Raw genomic sequence first — 12,016 nt, forward strand, 5'->3', positions numbered from 1 at the left:
GATTATTGAAGAGTTCAGAGGGGCAAAACAAATATGTCTTGAAGCGTGAACTTCCTGAAGGAATGATCCTTTGTTGGATGAATGAGAAAGAAAAAAGTTATGTTAATATGTAGACTCCATAGAAAATGAAGTAGGCCTTCAAAGAAAGAAAACTGGATTTTGCAAAAAGAGTCATGATCCAATGTTTATACAAATGCTCTACAAAAATATAGTGGAGTATTGATAAATGGGTTAATTTTGAAACCACAGGCAGGTTTAGTTTTATAAACTACTTGCTCCACTATATTTTTGTAGAGACCATTTGTATAAACATTGGTCCATGACTATTTTTGTAAAATCCAGTTTTCTTTCTTTGGAGGCCTACTTCATTTTCGATAGCTTTGGAGATGAAAAATTCATCATGGGATATCTGAAATTAGTCTTGGAGTAATCTGCATCTAGTGACATTAAATCACTATAATCAGAAATTCACATTATGCAGAAATTCAGCTAATGTTTTCCTGAGAATTTCAGTTTCCTTGAATTTCTTGTAATGTGATTGAATATGGCAAATTCACTGCTGAACAGGTATGCAACTATGACAAAGAAATGTTGTCCCAGACAAATCACTGGCTATTAAAAAGGCACCCAATAAAGTAGGCTTCGAAAACTAACAAAGAGATTGTAACTCTGTTGCTATGCACCATCAAGACTGGCATTTACAAGCTAAACCCACTGTGCATCAGTAAAAGTTGAAACCCTAGTGTTTAAACATATCAGTGTGAAATCTGTATATAGGATGTCTAACCTTATTTTTAAAAATAGCTTCAACGCTTGAATGATGTGTGATTATTTTTGCCTCATAGTTTAAAAGTGGGTTTGTACCATCAGTGAGATGCAACTTTCTTTCCAAAAAACTTGAAGAATAGACTCAGTTACTGTTTGGATCACATTGATGCATAATTTAGTCATCTAGCAATATGCAGGAAGAATATTATTACTGTACTGATCCAGCTGATGGATCAGTACAGTAATAATATTCTTCCTGCATATTGCTAGATGACTAAATTATGCATCAATCCATTGATAATGTCCTGCATTAATCCGTTGATAATATCACAGTGAATTACAGGTCAAATATTAGCAACTACGACCCTTGCCATATCTCAGTTTAATACCAGGAATTGTAGGCATTACAATTTCTAGTGGAATGATGAAAAACAGAATAAATACGAATAAAGCATGGAATTTATTCCAAATTTAATCCAGCCTCCTTTAACCTCCTTAATTATAAGTGAATTAAAGCAAAAGCACAATGCATAAGAAAGGAAGCTAAAAAAGAATCCTGGACTAAATTTTCTTCCACTATCACTAAAGATACAGATCCCAGTGTTATCTGACAAAAAAATCAGACAACTCAGTAGCAGATTCTCTTTGACATACTCTTCACCTGAGGCTCATACAGAGTGAGTAGAGTTGTTTAGAAGGAAAATAACACTGAGAGTGAAAAGAAAAACCTAGTTTTTTTTTTATGCAAAGGAAGCAATATTTGTGATGTCCTTATGCCAAGGGAAATTAGAGGTCAGAACGATTCCTAATAGAGATATATCCTGTTTAGAAATATCAGTGTCATCAAAGATAAGTACAACAGCAATAGACTTTTTTGTAAAATATAAGACAAGACTGAGTTATACAAGGGTTGAAGTTAACTAAGTTATCTTTGCTCCATTGGAGTTACCTGGAGATCAGCATTTAAGGAATTGGTGGCTAATATTTGAAAATTTGAGTATTTTTTTGCAGGGCAAGGTTATGCAAACTGGAAGGTGGAATGTAATGTGCTATCATTAGTAGAACTATGGTTAGGATTTCCAGTCAGAAGAAGAAGGTCATTAATATACAAGAGGAAAAGAGTGGGAGAAAGAATTAAGCATGAAGAACACCAGCATTATTGGAGAACTTAGAAGACATAGCACCATCTCCTATCACCCACAATGAGCTGTCAAAAAGAATTATCAAAACATGATCAAAATCCTAAGAAATATCAAGAGCAACTGCTTGACTTTCACCAAATATTTTCATTGAATTTGTCCAAAGATAAGTAGTATAAGCCAATATCTAACCAATGGATCGACACTGATGGAATCCATACTAGTGATCAGTATTCAGATGGAAGATTTCAAGATTGTCTGAGAATTGGCAGTTGATGGATTGCTCCATACTTTGAGGAATGTTAAGTACAGCAGAGTAATTGGAAGGAAGGGAAGAGGTAAGTACAGTGGCAGTAATTGGATGGGAGGGAATTGTCTCCCTCTTTAGGAACTCTCTGGATATAAGAATGACTTTTTTTTATTCCATTCTTGTTTTTCCTTGGAAATTTCTGCTTGGAAACTCTTGAACTTCCACTCTTGAATTTCCACTTGGAAATTCAAGAAGATTGGAAATTCAAATGGTAAAGGATACACACACAACAGGAGCAAGCTGAAGAGCACAAGTTTTTAGAAAAAAGTGGAGAAATGCCAGCAGGACCTCAAGCTTTCTTGGCATCAGATCCAGCTTAAGGGGTCAGCCAATGTGGCATTGGCTCAGTGCTGAAGATTGGGGGAAGCGGCTTCAAAATTTGAGAGAGAGTAAGGAAAAAAATATCACTGTCATGCAACAAGAAACAATAAACAGTTAAAAAAAAAAGGAATTCTATATAGAAAATTAGGGTCCTAGTATGACTTTTATAAAACTATTAAAGTAAATTTATCTGCTTGTTTGGTAATGATGTTTTTAGCCAAATAAACATTTCAAATGAAATCCTCTAAGCAGTCAATTTGTATTTACAGGGGGCCCCTCATTATTCGAGGATAATTGGTTCCAGAAAATTCCATTTAAAATGGGGACCAAATTTTTTTGTACATCACTCCTTTTTCTTGTCAGTTTAACCTCAGAGTGCCAAATCATATTCTTTGCACTGCTTTTGATATCCCCTTCATTATTTAGGATGGTGTGAATTGTTGTTTCTGGGATCTCAAGGGAATGCGTGATATCGATTACTTGTTCTCCACTTCTTTTACAGCGTATAACTTCTAATTTAACGTCTAAACCATAACTTTTGCGTTGTTGTTGTTTTTTTGTGATGTTTTATCATCAGCACTTCACTTTGAATGCATGGTTAATAAAAATAAGAAAACTGAGAATTCACTTAACATAAAACTTAGAAATATCAGACGCATCTACTACAAGAAACAGTAAATGAGAGACTGATTGTAGAGGGAGTCGAGTTAACAGGATACTCGCAAGAAGAGCGGGACAGAAATAGTCAAGTGTATAGTGGGGCGCTTCACTTAAGTTGAAACAAAGTACATAGATACTAATACTATTATATTTTTCATGTTTTAGCATTTTTTATGCATTATTTGCCACCTCATAACTGTGGGGACTCGGATAACGATCACATACCAGGGACCCTCTGTATTACAAACTGGCTTCCTGTTTTCAGAATTAGTCAAATACCCTAAAACTGCAGAATAGATGATAAATTTAAACACTTTGATAATGATAGAGAAGGGAAATTTTAGACAGCTAAATCCAGTTGAAAGACAGGTTTGAGTTTATTGTAAAGAAGAACACTCATTTCCAATATGGATTTATAAATTCTGCATATAGATGGATCAGAAAATAATCCCTGTCATTAGTTTATATGACGAATTAAAATAATTGTGAAACCATTTTGAAGGCAGTTATTCTTATTAAAATTCTTGCAATTCATGTGCTCAATTTTATGGCATCATTAGCAAATCTTTTCCAGGCTCTGAAAATTCTTGTAAAATTGCCAGTGCTGAAGGAAGCTTTTTCAAAGATGAAGTTAATCAAACATACCTCCATTCCGTGAGGACACAAGATCGGTTGGATGGCTTGGCAATCTTTTTTTATTTATTTATTTTTTTTATTGATTGAACATGTCATTGCCAAGCGATTTCTAAAGGATTTAGACCCAAATGAAATGATCCAAAGATTTTCAGCTGTTAAGGCATGAAAAGTTAATCTTTGAAATAGAAAATTTAATATATATTAATTAATGCTACTTGTTTTATTAAATTTAAATTAATAAGTAATATTTTTATTTTAAAATTTTAATAAAATGAAATGAATGAAATAAGTAAAAAAAATTGTCAAAAAATTTGTATTTTATTTTTGAACCTAAAATTCATTTTTCAGCTAATAATTGCAATTGGGGGGGTTCAAACCAGTGTTTGGTGAGGGTGTCACAACCATCTGAGCTAGTTCTGCTTGGTATTAAGATTTTTTAGAATTCTTCTAACATCTTTGTCAAAAGCCCATAGGAAGCATTGAATGGAGTGTATTTGGTATGACAGGAGGTGATTTACCAAGATTGTCAATACAAGAGTTAGAATTAAAATATGCAAGTAAGTCAGCTTAGGCTTTAGCTGAGGATACAATAGGCAGTGGCGAACTAAGGAAAAATCAGGCCCTAGGCAAGATTTGAACTCTATTATAAAGAACTAACTATATAATAGTTGGTATTAACTATTGTTCACACCAACATACAACAGAGTCATTGATTAAGTAACTAATTCTACCTAATCAATGTGTGACTAGCGCTATCTGGTGAATCATCATGATGCAACTAGCGCTATCTGGTGAAGCATCTTTGCATGCCACGTATCTGGTAAATCATCGTGCCAGGCATGGTATACGTGATGATTCACCAGATAGTGCAGCGTTCATAAGATGCTTTGATTGATTGGGGTGAAACAAGCAGAACATTATAAATTTATTTAAAGTAAAATAATGAAAAAATGTATAATAAAACCATTTTACGGGTCCCTAGGCCAAAGTCCGCCCCTGACAATAGGTATATTGATGGAGAGAAGTTTGGACTAGAATAGTGTTGACAGTATTGATAGACTACCATTTGTACAAGAAGCAAGTTTTCTACTCTTAGTCTGTTCAAAATTGAATATTGACTTATTAATAACTGCTTTAGTATTGTTTTGAGGTTATTGCAGGCAAAAAATAAAGCTGGAGAGTTGGATACAAGCCAGTTGTGGTGTGCTATATTCTTATCTTGAACAGCATTAGCACATTTATTGGAAAACTGGGTTAAATAAAGGATGAGATTTTTAGGGTGGAATGTGGAATATATAATTTCATGATCTGAGCAAACATTGGGATCAGAAAATTTAAGACAATAATCCAGCCAATGAAAAGAAGTATAGAAATTGTACAGATCATCCACTTCCACTTTCACTTTCTTCTAATTCCAAACAATAAAAGATTGAGAATGGATAAGTGAGGCTCCCCTGAAAGACTATTAACAATGACCTTGTCCCTGCAAGGGATTTGTTGGTGAGAAAAAAAATCAAGGCCTTTGGGTGTGTAGTTAGAATTATCTGGTAAATGAACAAGCTGTGTGAGGTCATTAATAATCCCCAAGGAAAATCAACTCACCTTTAGACTGGAGAAAGTCAAGTTTCAAAGGAAAGAAGTCAAATAGGTTCCAAGTGATAAGTGGAGTTGGGAGGCAACAGATGGAGGAAACATATGAACTTGATGGAATGGGGCAGACCGATTTTAAGCTAGAGGAGATCAAAAAGTGGGAATTCAAATTAGAAGTCTCTGACAAGGAATATCAGAACAGACATGTTCAAGGAATTCTAACTAATATGTTTTAACTACTCTAGGAGTTAACCAGTTACTCTCAGTTTAACTCAAAGATTAGTTAGGGCAGCTGAGATGAGTGATAGTTGAGATTGTTGGAAAAAATAAGTGAGGCTTGGCAGATATATGTGGAAATGGTACTGAGACCATATGAATTTGTGAAATGAGGGTGGAAGATTTTGGGAGATTTAGAACTTTTTGCAGATAAGGGAGTTTTTTTTTCAGTAGATAAAGTAAAAGTGGTGGGTGAAACATGTAGTGTAGTACGCATTGATGAAATTTTTGAATATGGTGTGCACAAAGCAAGAATATACTCAGCTCCTTGACTTAACATGGTCTCAACAATAATATCTCTCACACACTAGTCAGACTTCTTTCAGTCACTAACTGATCCAGGTGCCTCTCAGAAAGTTTACAATAGGTTCAGTCTGGTGGCTATCTAGCTGGCAGCCTGCAAACACTGCCTTAGAGCCTTACCATTGAACCATAAGACACATTGGATTATACATACTGGAGGAGTTGGGTTTGTCTGAGCTTTGCTTTGGTGACTTAACATGGGTTTCACCATTTCAAACATTTGATAAACAAAGTGGTGAGATATTACATAAATGATGAATCCCTCTGTGTTATATAGATGCCACACCTCAATTTTTGATAGGGTTAAATTTAATTTTGCATAGATGCTAGTAATTGTATATTAGTAAAATTCTTCTTGACATGTATTAAAATATTTTCTAGTAGCTGAATATGATATAGTAAGTAGTATTCGACAGGTATATAACAAAAAACAGTTAAGTTAACAAATTGAAATATTTTTCAGCTCTTATTAGCTTTATCATTGTTATTACTATAAAAAAATTTTAAAAATTCAAATGAAATTTCAAAGCCTGATTTCAAAACAAGAAAATAAATTCTAACATGTGTATATAAGTAATGTAAACAATATATACTATTTGAATATTAAAGTATAATCATATAACTGTTACTCTCAGGTTAACTCCTAATGCCAGATCTCTACGTCATCTCTTCAGCGGAAATTATAAAAATTCAGATGGTAATCATGTTAGTGGAGTTTATGAACTAGTCATGAAAAGGGCTGCAGATTCCGGTAGTCCAGGTACATTAAACAATTTTTTGGTATACCTTGTGTGTGTGTGTGTGTGTGTGTGTGTGTGTGTGTGTGTGTGTGTGTGTGTGTGTGTGTGTGTGTGTGTGTGTGTGTGTGTGTGAGAGAGAGAGTGAGAGATTATCTTTTGTTTGACTTTAAATGGTTTTTTTTTTTATGCTTCTCAAATTGGCAATCCTATTAATGAAACCCAAAGGGTTCTAACTTTTTAACAGAAGGCAGTGAGTTACAGCTTCTATTAAATTTATGCATTAAATTTATGCATTTTCATTACTGAGCATGTGTTTCCTGGCCTTTTTTATTTTTATGATTTTATTTTATTTGAATATTGGGCTGTCTTGGTACATAGGTAGCAGAATTGCACTCTGCCAAATATTAACCCTAATTGTAGTATTAAATTGCCACGTTGTTGTTGTTTTTTTTTTTTTTCCATAATAGTTCCAAAGACATCACATTTCTTTAATAAAGTCATACTAGAATTAGTTTTTAATTCATGTACCTCAAGGATAGTAGGTTATTGAAGAGTCTTAAGCTATATGATCAAGTGGAAACCCTGCATCTTCTAAACTAATATTGTGGGCAACCAACTGGGGGTATGGATGTTGTGTCCATTCCACACCATATGCTGTACAATTAGTAACAGCCACAAAATTTTTCCTGATTAAACACTGACAGGATTCAATATAGAATCCAGAAATGTTGTCAATTATTAAGTAGTTCTGTTGTGTGGGAACTTATTATTAAATGTGATACTCTTTACACAATAAAATTCACTTAATAACAATAATTCCTGTGCTTTAATTAATATTATTTACATTTAATGCAAATAATGTTAATTAAACCCTAAGAAAGTTAGAAAAAAATAAGAAATTTTTGGCAAATAGATCTAATAAACCCTTACTGGAATATAAATAAAAGCACAAGCAGACTAAGATATGTTTGAAATAGGAGAAGATATGGAAAATAAATATTAGGCAAGTCAAAAAATGTTTTATTGTTTTAGAAGTGTGAATGAAGTAGCTAAGACATCACTAAAGAAGAAAAAACAATTTAAATAGGAAGAAATTTTGAACACTCTTTATATTACTGAGATAGATATCCCGAATTGAAAGGCAGTAGGTGTAGATGAAATTAGACTTGAAATGATGAAAGCAGTAGAGGAAAATAGTGTAATGATGTTTGCATCACAGTGTAGAGGTTGTTTTCCAAAGGGTAAGGTCTGAAAAATTCGACCAATATATAAAAAGGAAATAATACCAAATGTACAAATGTGGACAGAGGTGAGTGTTGGGCACCTGTAAATTCATTCATTAATATACCAGGAAATATCTATGCAAGAAGATTAGAAATATTGTTGTATGTAGCCCTGCAGGAAAACAACAAGGTTTTAGGCCAACAGAGGATGGCATAATCAAATATTCACACTAGTAAAACAGTCATCAGAATGTAATGAGAACCTGTATTTACAATTGTTATATAAATTGGAACAATGTGGTATTAGTGGCAGGTTACTTCTATGGATAAAGGGATGATTAATTGGTAGACAACGAGTGGTTATAAATGGCAACTGCTCTTCATGGACTAATGTGATGAGTGGGGTTCCACAGAGGTCAGTGTTGGGCCTTCTTGCTATTTTTAATATTTATTAATGATAATGATGTAAGTATTCCAAGTTTGATGTCTAAGTTTTCTGATGATACATTGGTAGGCACATCATTGTTAATGAAGTAATCAGGCTGTGCTATGTCAAAAGGATCTAGATAAACTAAGCAGATAGGATAGAAAATGATAATTGAAGTTTAATAATGATAAATGCAAGGTACTGCATTTGGATAATCCCAGAATAACATATTGTTTCAGTGATACCACACTCATGGTTTTGAAGTATGGAAAAGATCTAGGGATTATTGTAAAGTCTGATATGAAATTCTCTGATCAGTGCAAATTTTATTAGGCAACAGTTAGGCCACATCCGAAATATTGCATACAGATTTGGAAATTTCATTTTAGAAAGGACATAGATCTGTTGGAAAAGGTACAGAGAAGAGCAACAAGATTAGTTAGGGATACGGAAAGGTATTTTTACCAAAGAAACTCCAGGTGTGTTCGACCATGTCCGCCAATCCACGCTGCGTTGGTGTCGTGCATGCATTGTGTCTCGTGGTAGAACCTTCGAGCATCTGTTGTAACACCATGAAATGCATCCATCTCGTACTCCATTGTTAATATTATGTCAAATAAATGTTTGCCACTAATTACTGTCTTGTGTCATTTCTGCTTCTTGTGCCTCTGGTACTACTTTCCCGTGATGTTTCTGATTATGGGTTCCTATGCGATTCACATTCCTTTAGATGTTACCTACCTCCCCTAAACGTTTGTACCAATATTTTTGAGACACCCTGTATAAGCTTCCTGGAATCATGTAGATTATACTAATACTGAATTGATTGATTATGCTAAATTGATTATTTTAATGCTTTAATTAACGCTTTTAAATGCTTTTTGCCTGAGGCTACATTAATCTATTAATGTATCCTTGTGGAAAAACAGTCCTGTTTCAGAGCAAACGGGATGGCAGGATCAAATGTTTGCATTAAGACAAATTCTAGAAAAGTCATGACAATTTGTTGTTGTTATTAGCATTAGTAGAGGCATATGATGCAAGAAAGCAAGCTTATGTGCATCAGCCAAAAAAAAACACTCCCATTTCACCCCTCTGTTCGATCCAAATACCTGTCCAGCTCAGCCTTAAATTTATTTAGGCTATCAACATCCACAACAAAAGATGGAAGTCTGTTCACCAACCAACTACCCGCTGGCTAAAGGCAAACTTCCCCACATCTATCCTACATCTGTCTTTCCTCAATTTGAATTTATGCTTTCTCAGGTGATTATTCTGAGCAAGAGGAAGATTCCCATCAGCATTGAGCATGCTCAAACCATTCAAGGCTTTATACACCTCAATCAAATCACCTCGCAGGTGCGTAGTCTCCAGACACTGTAATTTGCAAAACTTAAGCCTTTCTTCATAAGAGCAACCCTTTGTTTCATTCAGTAATCTTGTTGCCCTTCTCTGTACTCGTTCCAACAGCTCTACATCCTTCTTAAAATGAGATCTCCAGACCTGTATACAGTACTCAAGGTGTGGCCTGACCATTGCCTTATACAAGGGGTTCGAGCCCGTGACCACCAAATACAGAGGATGCGGAAAGGTCAGGGAACGACCACCGCATAACCCCGGAGCAATATGGCCTTAGTTGCTAATGCTCCAAAAAAAACAAATAACAAACAAACAAATAACAAAACCTCCTTATCCCTGCTAGAAAAATTCCTGTATATCATTGACAAGACACTATGAGCTACTCTTGCAGACCGCCTGCACTGCTCAGAAAACTTCATATCTGCTTGCACAATTACCCCCAGGTCCTTTTCGTTCTCTACCACTGTCAGTGTAATACCACAGAGTTGATACATTACTCTGGGGGTTACTGCTTCCCATATGTAGTACTTTACATTTGTCAATATTAAACTTCATTTGCCACCTCTCAGCCCATCTGCTCAACTTTTCTAGTCGTGTTGCAGCAGCATGCTGTCATTAGTGTCCTTAACAATCCTGCCAACCTTCGTGTCATCTGCAAACTTGGACATTAAGCTTGATATACCATCATCAGTATCATTTATAAATACAGAAAACAACAATGGACCCAACACGGAACTCTGAGGGACTCCACTAATAACATTAGTCCATGATGAGCAGTGTCCATTGATTACCACTCTCTGTCTTCTCCCACTCAACCATCCCGTTATCCATAGCAGCAATTTGCCTCCAATGCCACACTGCTCCAATTTGTTCAGCAGTCTTCCATGTGCAACAGTATCAAAAGCCTTTCTATGATCCAAATGAAGTCTTTTCTAGATGATCCAATAGTGCTTCTATAACCAGTGCCTCCATTAATTTCCCTGGAACAGAAGTTAAACTAACAGGTCTATAATTACTTGTGTCGCCCTTTGATCCTTCTTTGTGAATTGGGGTCACATTTGCACATCTCCAGTCCATGGGTACCTCCCCTCAAAGAAGTTCTCATAATTATGGCTAAGGGTTTGCTTACTTCCTTTGCTGCCTCTTTTAATATAACTGGATAGATCCCATCCACCCCAGGCATCTGTTTTTTATGTTTATCTTCTTGCGGGATTTTAATGGCGCATAAGCTACCATGGCTATAATGCACATAAGTAATGAGAAATTAACAAAGACATGTATTTAGAAATTGTTGATTTTATAAAAAGCATATCATAAAATATTTAGAAACCTGCTCTTCAGAATATTCAAAAAAATATAGTATCAAGGGGAATAAAAAGTTAGAGTTTATTCCCCTTTTAAGTGGAATAAAAAGTTTGTATAAAATTGGTAAATCAGCTGTGAAGATTGAACGATACATTGGGAAAAACGGTTTAGGGTGAAACTTGGAGTATAGTTGGATGGCACCTTATTATCACTTCTCTTTTATAATATTCTTGTAAAAGAATATTATAAAAGAATTCCACTTTATAAAAGAATGTACATTACTGACAAAGCTTAATATGGGAGATGAAAAAGTTGGGTTATTATTATGTGCAGTTGACTTTGTGTTGTTAAATAATTGCTTGCAAGATCTTTAGGAATCTGAATAAATTAGGTAAGGTTGTAGAGAATTTTGAATGAAAATTAATTACACAAAAACATAAATTTTGAAAGTTTGGAGAGATAGGGAAAATTTAGTGTAGCATCTATATAACCAAAAATTGGAACAATTTGTGTACCTCGGAGTCTTTAATGAAGATGGAAGATTAGACATTAAAATAAATAATAAGATTATTAAAGCAGGAATTATTAGAAGCCAGATATACAAATTCATTTGCAGAAAAAGATAAATTTGCCAAAAGACAAAATTAGCACAGGTTTTAAGCTTGTCTTAAGCAGCAGAGCTAAAAGCTGAATAAGAAATAAATTAATTGAGCTTAATAAAAGGTGAGTGAAGCAGAATTAAGATAGTATTGGCATATAGAAAGGTTGGTAGGGAGAGAATTAGCTAAATAGATATTTGACAAAAAAAAAAAAAAAAAAAGGTGAATGCCAACAAACCCATAGGTCAACCTTCCTCTTGGTGAATTGATATTGTTAAGCAAGCATTGGAAGAAAGAGTTACTGTTACTAGAGGTAAAGAACTAACAGAAAATAGGTTAACATAGTTCGATTTGATTTTT

The 12,016-nt window shown here is 34.5% G+C and overlaps 1 protein-coding gene across 4 annotated transcripts in view; it reads left to right on the forward strand.

Annotated features, from left to right (window-relative positions):
* The window catches only part of unc-104 (kinesin family member unc-104), a 1,041,320-nt gene that overhangs the window by 837,708 nt on the left and 191,596 nt on the right, over nucleotides 1-12,016 (forward strand). For all 4 annotated transcript variants that reach the window (XM_090382707.1, XM_090382708.1, XM_090382709.1 and 1 more), the window contains one exon: nucleotides 6,639-6,763. In XM_090382707.1, coding sequence (XP_090238833.1) covers nucleotides 6,639-6,763 — 125 coding nt within the window. The remainder of the gene's footprint in view (nucleotides 1-6,638; nucleotides 6,764-12,016) is intronic.

The sequence above is a fragment of the Mastigoproctus giganteus genome, chromosome 10, assembly GCF_048544385.1.
Source record: "Mastigoproctus giganteus isolate SK-2022 chromosome 10, ASM4854438v1, whole genome shotgun sequence".
NCBI lineage: Eukaryota > Metazoa > Arthropoda > Arachnida > Uropygi > Thelyphonidae > Mastigoproctus > Mastigoproctus giganteus.